Source organism: Condylura cristata, unplaced genomic scaffold, assembly GCF_000260355.1.
Source record: "Condylura cristata isolate star-nosed mole 26May11 unplaced genomic scaffold, ConCri1.0 scaffold00017, whole genome shotgun sequence".
In the NCBI taxonomy this organism is placed as follows: Eukaryota; Metazoa; Chordata; class Mammalia; order Eulipotyphla; family Talpidae; genus Condylura; species Condylura cristata.
In genome coordinates this window covers 3,700,374-3,711,035 of record NW_004567118.1, presented here as the reverse complement: position 1 = coordinate 3,711,035, position 10,662 = coordinate 3,700,374, and the positions used below count along the sequence as shown (strand labels likewise).

General features: G+C 49.6%; 1 protein-coding gene across 1 annotated transcript; it reads right to left on the bottom strand.

Annotated features, from left to right (window-relative positions):
* On the bottom strand, positions 1–3,559 carry LOC101621187 (keratin, type I cuticular Ha8-like). Its single transcript, XM_004684958.1, has 7 exons — positions 3,122–3,559; positions 2,888–2,970; positions 1,907–2,063; positions 1,387–1,548; positions 1,171–1,296; positions 486–706; positions 1–115 (listed from the first exon to the last, which is right to left on the bottom strand). Exons 1-7 carry the CDS (start codon positions 3,557–3,559, stop codon positions 1–3), a joined length of 1,302 nt encoding a protein of 433 aa, XP_004685015.1.
* Positions 3,560–10,662: the final 7,103 nt, after the last annotated feature.

Sequence of the window (10,662 nt, the reverse complement as noted above, 5' to 3'; positions counted from 1 at the left end):
TCAGATTCTGCACTCTGAGCAGGCACCACTGGCTGCCACACATCCACAGGCTGGTGGGGCACGGCCTGGGCGGAAGGTGCAGGAGGGAGGTGTGGAGCAAGGATTGCAGGGGAGTCTGAGGGGGAAAGATGAGGAAGCATTAGGCACAGGAATTGCAAGCCTATTCTGTGCATCACCAAAATGGATAAGACAAAAGCAAAAAGGCAGGTTTGCACCCACAAGACACCAAGCCCAGGAAAATATACATGACTGGCCCTCTCGCCTTTCTGCCTTTCCACATCCAGAGTCCTGTGGGGACACTTGTCTTAGTCAAGGACCCAACACTGTATAACACCATCAGCTATTATGATCTGTCCAACCAGGCCAGTGAGGAATGAAGCCAGCATGTATGGGAGGCTTGTCCTTCCCAAGAGACCTCTTTCCAGCACCTCAGTTATCCCTGATAGCACTGTGACTCAGCCCTAAATTGCCTAGATCACACATACTTGCAGTCCTCGCTCTCCAGAAGGGACCGGTACGTGTTGATCTCGCACTCCAGCCGAGCCTTGACGTCCAGCAGCACCTGGTACTCCTGGTTCTGCCTCTCCAGGTCACTCCGGATCTCGGCCAGCTGCTCCTCCACGGTGCTGATCAGGCTCTGCATCTGGGCCAGCTCCGTGCCGAAGCGGTCCTCGGCCTCACACAGCGAGTTCTGCAGACAGTCTTTCTACAATGGGAAATAATGGGGAAAGAAGCCTCAGGCCCTCAACACTCAGCCAAGAAAATCAGGGCCAAATTCAACAGGCGAACTCCCAGCAGACATGGGGCATTCCCAGAGCGCCAGAGAACTCACAGGCTGTGAGACCATGACATCTCACCAAATATGCTAACTAGAAGAATGGTCCACGTTCACCCCCATACCCCTACTGACCCCGGGCAGACACCCAGAAACCTTGTTCAAGGAGGGCCAGAACCTCCACACTCTATTCTAAAGCAGTGGAGTTGACCTTTCTCGGAAGCGTTTTTCAGGATCAAACTAACCTTGACTGGAAGACACCTCCCCCGCACAGAGACCCAGATCCTGAACTCTGACTGTTGGGGATGAACCTGATTGGTGAGGTTTCTAAAGACGAGCCAGCAGGCCAGGGTCCATGGCGGGGGGGCAGCACAGGTGGGGCTGGGGGACCTTACCAGGTTGTGCTGGGCCTGGCGCTCCACCTCCAGGGCGTTCACCGTGCACTTCAGCTCCAGGATCTCCGACTGGCAGCACTGCAGCTCCTCAGAGCAGGACGTGGCCTGCAGGCTGATGCCTTCAGACTGCAACACGAGGGCACACACAGGCCGGGTCACCCCCCGTCCGCAGGGAAGCCAGGCCCCTGCCTGTGCCCCCCATGGCCGCACCCCCACCTGCGCCTGGAACCACTGCTCCACGTCCCGCCGGTTGGTCTCCACCATGGTCTCGTACTGGCACCGCATCTCCTCCAGCACCCTGACCAGGTCCACGCTGGGCTCTGTGTCCAGCTCAATCCGCAGCTTGTCCCCGAGCTGAGACCTCAGAATTTTCACCTCCTGCAGCAGAGCAGAACCCACACCCACAGTGTCAAAGGAACTTCTGGGCGAACAGCTAGCTAGCGCTCCACCCCTCCGGGCCAGCAGCATGAGGGGCAGCCCACACACACCCTGCTGTGCAGAGTTTGCCCAGGCTCCCACACAGGCACCTATCTGGAGACCTTCCGAAAGTCACACTGCAAACCTCGAGTGGTCAGAAAGTGCCCGGCCATGACCCTCAGGCTCCTCTAACTCTCAGACCCAGAGCCAGCTGCCAGCCCAATGCCCATGAGCCCAGGTTCTGACCTAGAGCCCCGAGGTGAGGTGTTGCCTTTGTGCCCGACACCCTCCCCCCGAGCCTGCAGCCCGAGCCCCAGACCTGCTCGTGGTTGCTCTTGAGAGAGAGCTGCTCCTCCTTCAGGGACTCCTGCTGGGTCTCCAGGTCGGCCTTGGCCAGCGTCATGTCGTCCATCAGCTTGTGCATCCCGCACATGTCCGCCTCCACCACCTGGCGCAGGGCGTGCTCGCTCTCGTGCCTGCCGTCACAGGGAGTCAAGGTTAACACGTGTGAGGAGGGCCTTTCACCTCCGTTGGGGAGTGTCCCCGTTGGGCCTCCTCACAGCCTGACCCTCACTTGCTCACTCAATCAGCCTTCACTGTGTTTGATCCTGTAGGTAAGAACTCATGGCCAGGAGAAGGATTATTATGCCCATTACTAGACAGGAAATGGAGGCTCAGAAACAATACATGGGTTATCCAGATTATATACCTTGATTAGTGGCCAACACTTGGACGCAACCTAATACTTCAAATGCAGTATTCTGCCTTAAAGGAGAATGAAAAAGCACCAGCAAAAAGAGTGGTTTGAAAGTAAGTCAGCCAGATCTGTTACTCCTGGATTATTTCTCATGTTCTTGCCTTTCAAATTCACTCCGTTGCAACGCTTCACACAAAGGAACTGCAGTGACCCTTCTTCCCTCTGGTGGATTTGGCTGCAAGTTAGTGAGTGAGTCTACCAGTGACCTGCGTGCTGAAAGCTCATTCTTACAAAACCTTGATTTCACTTCTGGTTTTAACACAACATCCCCTTATCTTTTAGTTATGGACAGGTATGTTATGTGCCATGGAACCTTACCAGCTGAGACTATAGCACCTCTTCTTGTTTCGATGTTCTCATCTATCGTATATAATGATCAATTCTAGTAACAGGTTGGGAAAGGAAGAAAATGCATGGATGTTCATCGATTCATTCACATCTAGTCAGCAATGGTTTTTTGAACACCTGCTGTAAGCCTGCAGTATGTTGGACACTTGGAAATAGAAGAGAGGGCCACACGGAGCCCCTTCCAGCCTCACTTACTTGATTCTAAAGTCGTCGGCGGCCAGCTTGGCGTTGTCGATCTGCACCACCAGCCTGGCGTTCTCAGCCTTGCTGCACAGGATCTGCAGAAACCGGGGGCACAGCGCTCACACAAAGCGCCCAGCTGGGCGCCCCAGCCCCGCCTGGGGTCTACACTCAAGCCCCCACAGCCCCTATGACGCCAGGTGTTGGGGCCCTGCTCCCCAGCGCCCCGCCCCCGCCGGCCAGCCCCACCCTCTGCTGCAGCTCCTCGATGGTGCGGAAGTAGGACTGGTAGTCGGGGCACAGCGTGGACTCGTGGCACTTGCTCCACTCCTGGATCTTGGTCTCCAGCTCCGCGTTCTCGCGCTCCAGCTGGCGCACCTTCCCCAGGTAGTTGGCCAGGCGGTCGTTCAGGAACTGCATGGTCACCTTCTCGTGGCCGTTCAGGCTGCCCTCGCCGCAGGCCCCACAGCTGCCGATGTTGCCGGGAATGTTGCAGGTGCCTGGCAAGGGGCAAGCGCTGTGGCAGCTCTGGGGCAGGCAGAGGCTGGGGCGGCCCAGGGGGGTGGGCCCCACGCGGATCCGGTGGGCGTGGGCCAGGTTGCCCAGCAGGCACGGGGGGGGCACCTCTGCCACAGGCGGGCACGACAGCTCCGCCGAGAGGCAGGCGGCCCCTGCCCCGGGGATCATGGCGCCGCCCAGGCTGTGGGATAAGCCCATGTACGAGGAGGTCATGCTGCTGGTGCGGCTGCGCAGGAGGTTCCGGACAGTGGGAAGGCCGAGCCACGAGTCTGACACCCCTTCCCGGCCGGCCCTTTTATACCCCACCCCAGGCGGGTGTTGGCGCAAAGCTCTGACCTCAGTGCCTTGATTCCCCGCCTGCTGGGTGCCGTCACCAGTTACTCAGCTGCTGAGTTTATCACCAAGAGTTGTTCGTCTCATTAGGAAGGTTAATGAGTGAGGTGCCTCTTGGTTCTTTCATATCAGATTGCTGTTGTTAGGAGTTCAGAAGCTTTTTATTATTTTTCAGATTAGAAGTCCATGCCGCCATCAGATGTCGGTCCCTTGACGGGTTGGCATCCTTGTTGATGCACTCACACGAGAGTTTAACATTCCTGCTGTTGTTTGAAGTCACAGGCGGGATGGATTCCTGTGCCTGCAGTGGCAGTGACCTGGGGTAGGACTCAGCCCACCTGCCCTGTGCAGGGAGGAGACCAGTTCTCATAGACATTATGATTTGGGGTGTCGAGACAGTCTGTTTCTTCTTTCTCCAGTTGTTTGCCTCACTCTAGGGCAGTAAGGCGTAGGTGATTCCATTCATTCAGTGTGCATCTCTTGGCACTTCCTGCATGCCAGCTCCATGCCATTCACCTGCCATGCAGTGATGGAGCAGGATACCAGTCCCATTGGGTGGGAAGCAAACATAGCTCAGCTCGCCACAGCAGTGGGGCTGAGAAGTGTCATTGTGCAGGTGTTACTTCAGTCCATTATGGAGTACCCAGCACAACTGCTAGGGCATTTACAGATAATGTTGTTTCATCTTTCCTACCATCCTAGGCTGGGTATTCTCATCTTAATTTTGTAAGAGAAAGAGAGTGGTGACAGGGGTGTGGGGGGGTGAGAAAAAGAGGGGAGAGGAAGGGAGAGTGGAGTGAAAGGAGAAGGGAAGAGGAGGAAGGAAGCCAGGACTGAGGATCATATATATGAAGTCATTTTTCTAAGATCAACTCCATTATAATGTGGCAAATCCTCTCCTCATTAAGTTTCTTTCTATTCAAGTTCTCATCTAACCCCCACCTCATCCTCTAGCTGTGTCATTGCCAAGATGAAAAATGATTAAAAGGTCTAGAAACTAGGCAAGACATTGAAATTAAGAGATAGGCTTGAATCTACATTTATTCTTTTTGTATGTCAGAAAATGCAGATGTTGGGATGTCAGAGTTAAATGGTGGGGTTTCTCCAAAGACCATCCAGAAAGATCTGATCTCCAAAAATGCATATCCAAACTCCCATGCCCCATTCTTGGTACCAAGAAACCAAGACAGCTGACAGCTATGTTTCCAAAAGTGTCATCTGGAAACTGTAACAGGAGATAAATTAGCTACTAGGACTGAGAAAGACGTAACATGAGCAGGAGCTGCATGTGTGCTTGTAAGTAGATCTTTAAGAAAATGAACATCAGCCAGTATTCTGAGCTCTGAGCAAAAGCTAAACAAACTTCTCCACAAGGAGTAGGTACAGGTGAGATATAGCTCTGTAGTTCTGTCAAAAAGAAATACTGCCTTTGAGAATCCTGTCCAGATTGGATTTCCCAGGAAAGGTAACTCTTAGCCTGACCTAAGGATTACTCAGGCTCGCAATCAACAGCCCTTTGCAGACACCGTAATTAGGGGCCATCACCAGGCCAGTCCACCCCATCCTTCAGAGGCTTCTGGGTGCAATCTGCATAGGTTACATCTTCAAACACCCCTTTGTTACACTCCTCCACCCCATCACATAGCGACAAGCTTCTCTATAAACCAGAGAACTGGACATTTCAAGTCTTGCTAAATAAAATGCACCTTTTTTACCTTGTTTCAGGCAAGATTCAGTCCATTGGCTAACACCCATGCTTTTTTTCCACCTCAAAACACACAACTCTTGATACTTTCTAACATTAATGCTAATGCTTTATATGTCCTGATGACACTCCTCTCTGTGAGCACTTGACCGTGGTCTTCACTTGGGCTTCTATTGAGTCTGCTGTTTTGCATAATGACGCCAATGGTGTGAGTCCCTCTGTAAAGTTGCTTGATTGCACTGATTAGCATTTTTATGAAAAAGGTGAGTATAGCGTGAGGATCCTCATCTCATACCTAAGACTGCCTTTCTTCTCAGCCCTTTAAAAGGAGTCCCTGTAGCCCTTGGTGACCAAATATGAGCCAGGACCAGCAAGAGATGCTGACTACTGAGCATGGGATGGGAGACCTGACCTCCTTCATTCACCTGTGTGTACAAAATTCTCTGCTCTGATTCTGACTTCAGAAAGACCAGTCTCTAGAAGCAAGTAGTTTGCTGCAGGCAGAGCCGTGGTCTTGGGATGCAGTTTTATTTTTGTTGGTGTAGACAGGTGTATCTCAAGCAGCAAGGCAGAAAGGTATGGACTTGCAGGCTTACCTGCAGGTCGTGCATCACATGCAGCTTGCCATTTCTAATACATAGACGCTGCTGTCTGGAAGTGTCTGGGGGTGTACCTTGTGTGGGAAAATCACCCCATCAAACACGGCAGTGGACAGGAAGATTGGAGACAACTCCTAAGGCTCAACCCTCACAGGCCATGTCTCTTACATCTTAGCAAAGGGTACCAAAGAAATTTGTGGACCAACAAAAGAAAAGATTGAGCACATCAATTTATTATTCTAGATCTACAATTCTTGAGCTTTTAATAAATGAGAAAATGTCTTTTTATTTCCAAGTGGGTGGGGTTTTATCACCTAATTTTTTAGAGGCAGCCTCATAATCCACAAAGTTTATTCATTTATCAGTGTTATTATTTCACCTACCATGACATACTCTAGACACTAAGAGGACATCTATAAAAGACATGGTTCCCCCCCCTTGGGGGGTTGTGTTAAGGCTCCACACTGGGCCACAGGAAGTAGTGCCACACTTGTGCTTAGGTCTAGACATGCTACCATCGTTCTTCCAGAAGCAACAGTTCAGCATTGAAACTAGTTTTCTTTCACAACCATCCAGCAATCTAGAAGAGACACTCCTGTTTGTTTCTAGGCTCTCGGTGTGTCTGATACCAGGTGTGTGGGTTTCTATACACCAAGAAATTCTCTGCAGTGCCAACTAGGGGTCTTGTAATTTCATTCAATACTAACACTAGCTACCTGGAGTTGGTGTCAGATCCCCCAAGTCAAGGACTCCGACCCCCAAGTCTAAGACTCAGACTCCCAAGTCAAGGACTTCAGTTGACAGGCTGTCAGCTCTACTTCTGAATAACTGGCTACAACTCAGGTACCAGTGGTCCCCATCTTGGGTTTGATCATCTGCTGGGTTGGCTCATAGGACCCAGGCAAATATTTACACTTGCTGGTTTATGATGAAGAATATGGTAAAGGATACAAATGGACATGGCTGAAGAGACGCATTGGGTGAGGTGTGTGGGAAGCAACAGGGAGCCTCCGTTGCCTTTCTGGCTGCACTACATCCCAGCACCTCCACATGTGCAGCAACCTGGAGCTCTCTGAACCCCATTTATTGGGGTGTTTACGAGGCATAGACATAAAAAATCATTAATTCCTTCTCCAGCCCCTCACCACTTGCCAGAGGATGGAGTTAAAATGGAAAGTTCCAAGCCTCTGATTATTGTTTGGTGTTTCTGTGACCACCCCCATTCTGAAGCTACCCAGAAGCCCACCATAAGTCACCTCATTGGAACAGGACATTCCTACCCATCAGGGAGTTTTAAAAGATTTAGGAGCACTATCTCAGGAACAGAGGTCAAAGACCAAAAATTAGGAACAAAAGATGCTTCTGTGTCATTTAGGAAATTATAAGAGTTTGAGGATCTCTGTGTTCAGAACAGGGAGCAAAGACCAGTACACGTATTTTCTGTTATGTCTGGTATATTCCATGGAATAGGTGTATTCCATGGAAAATACCAGAAACTTAATTTCTGAGCTGCCTAGCCTCAACCAAGTACTTCCTGTTTAAATGAGATGAATATTGTGTCATGGAGAGCCAGACAGCCAATGAAGTTCCTTGCTATTAACGAAGACTCAGAGTCTAAATGCATTTGCAGCAGGGGAAAGCTGGGGAGAGAGCCATCGAGAGCAGCTCTGCCTCTCACTCTCAAGCCCCAGCTTTTATTCAGATGGGAACAAGGGAACAAGAAAATAGCACACAGCTGTGTTTTTGCATATACAGATGAATACATTACCCTAAGAACAAGTATTTCTAGTCAATAGGGAACATGCTCACACACCTGTCGTCCTCAGAGAATAGGAGTCAAGTTCTGCAAACAGAATTTCTAACATCCTGAACTCCATGTGCAGAGTAAACAGGTGTTCTCAGATATTCTCCAGCTCTCCTTAGAGTGACAGGCTGAGCCCCAATATGCCCCCCTTTCTGTTTTGGAAGTTGAGTAAACATAACTAGTTTCAGCAAAGCCTGTTCTTAACGAATCAATCTTCGCCATCCAGCTTGACAGGCTGCACATGACAAAAAAGAATAAGCAATATGACCATTCCCTGTAGGCTGTATATATATGTAGAAAAAAAATTTAAAGGGTTTAATTCAGAAATACCACCAGCTGATCCTTCTAAAACATCAGTGTTTTCAGAGGTGGGTGTTTTGACTGTGGCCATAGCAAGAACTTGTAACCGTAATTTTAAAACGTCTAAGGAAACATTGTGAAAAGGGTCCAATCCTAATAAATGGTACTTAATCTGATTCCATCCAATTCCAGATCCAATATATTTAACACAAGTAACACAAAACTGAGTGACATTAAAATGGCATTGAAGACGCTGAGTCCATCACAGATACTGAAACTGTTCACCCAACCAAATCACAGAAGCTTTTAAATGCTCTATTTCACTTAAGATTTCTTTGGTTGGCATCATGAATTTGGGTTTCCCAAGTTTCTGTAAAAATTGTTATAAAGTTTCACAGGTCCTCAGAGGCTTGCACCTGCTCATGCAGTAGTGATGATGCTGGCTAGGATAAGGCCCGCAGGCAAGCACCCTTAGTGCAGTAGCATAAGCATGCAGCAACTCCCGTGTGAAGGCGAGAGCAGGGGTCTCCTGCCATGGTTCCTGGGATTCATCTGGATCCCAAGTGGCTACTAGATGGTTCAGTATTAAGAATGTGATATTTGGATCAGATTCCTAATTTGTCCAATTAGTACATTGTTGCAGATAATAGTCACTGCCAATCACATGGTACATGGAATAGGATGCATTATAACTAATGGACATTCCCTGAGAACAAGACGTGTGGGTTAAGCGCACAGGCAGAAACAGAAATTTCCTTTTAGAAGGTCATGTTCACAGAGCATGGTTTCCTTCTTCAGTGCAATATAAGCCTCCCACACATGTAGGGGTCCTTGCCTGAGACCCAGCTTCCAGGTGGAATCCTGCACTGTGTCCTATTTTGAACACTGGAGGTGATAACCCACCTCGGACTAAATCATCATGTTGTTAAAGTACACAGTGGTATAAAAGTGTTATGAAGATTTTGTCTATATTCTAAGCCCACCCCAGGGTGTGAGTTTCACCGTCTTAGTTCTCCATGAGGACTCCAGTCAGCCCCTTCTCACCCAGCCACGTTCCAGCAGTGTGACACAATCTGACCCTTGCAAAATCTCAGGTGTTGGATCCCACTGCCCTCAGCACATGCAGCGTGGCTGACAAAGTGTAAAAGCCATGTTAGTCTCTGTGTGTGTGGAAGATCTCATCCCACTAAGAAAAGTTTTCAGCTTAGCCCGTCTGCCCTGCTTCCAGTAAATCTTGTTCAGTCTGATTCCAACCGATTTCAGATTCATGATCTTTGACACAAGTAACATACGCCAACCAGTTTGACAATCAGGACGATAACAATTGGTTATCATGGTTACATACAAGGGAGGCTAATCCTGAGAAAGTACAGCATATTGATTAGAGGACCCAGTGGTTAATAAGGGACCAGGCAAACAACTAGAATCATTCAGATACACTGAGGGCGGAACATCAAGCCAGCTAACTACATGGGCAACAGCAGGTTGCAGGACATGTGCCCAGAACTGTAGCACACACTTACCGGTGTGCTGGTGATAAAAACCAGCACAAGAAACACACCCACAGGCGTCACGGGCTGGTCCAACCTACGAAGCTTTCCGGCAGCCAGAGCAGATGTTCTCTTGACCTGATGCCGCGGCATTGGGGAAGCTTTCTGAGTCCGAGGCGTGGTAATGGGTCACTGACTGTCCTGCTGCACTTAATCACAGGTGCTTCCTCCCCTCTACCTCCTTGGGATTCATTAAAAGGTTTTATACTGTGACCTGGAACACAAACATAAACATCATTGTCTTTTTTTTTTTAAGATTTATTTATTTATGCATACAGAACCAGGGTACAGGCCAGAAGTGCAGGGACGGTGAGAGAACTCACCAGAGACAGAGTGGGGAGCAGAACAGGCAGGTCAACAAAGTACACTGTTAGGGGAGCAATGGGTGAGACAGGAGAGGTCTGCTGCGCCATGCGATCACCTCTGGGGCCCGGATCGAACATGCACTGAAGCGGCTGCAGCCAGCTTGCAATGCTGCATCCTAACCCATTGTGTCACCAGGGAGGGCTTCATGGTTGTCTTTAACACAAGCATAACCTCCTCCCCAGGTCAGCAACGGAGGTGGCCCTTCCCATTGCCTGTCCACAGGACCCTGCCAGTGTACCGCCCGCACTCTTTAGAGGCTTTTGGGGAGGAAGGGGCCATTGTGCGGTAAAATCGTCATCACCAATTGTGATTTAAAGTAACAAGGGCTTGAGATACTGCAGCCACATGCTTAGGGACTTCTATTCCCCCTTGTGTTTTTGAATCTCATGACCTTTAAGACAACGTTCTAACGTTCAACTACGCCCTGATTTGAAGGGTTGTAAGGGGTGCCAGGTTCAAGAGTGACACCCCATAGTTGGAGGGAAGAAGCAAAGGCCTTAGAAGTGTAAGCCGGTCCATGGTCAGTTTTAATAAGAGTCGGCACCCCCATAACAGCAAAGGAGGGAAGACAGTGAGTGCAGACATGAAAGATTCTCCTGCCAATGCAGAGGCCC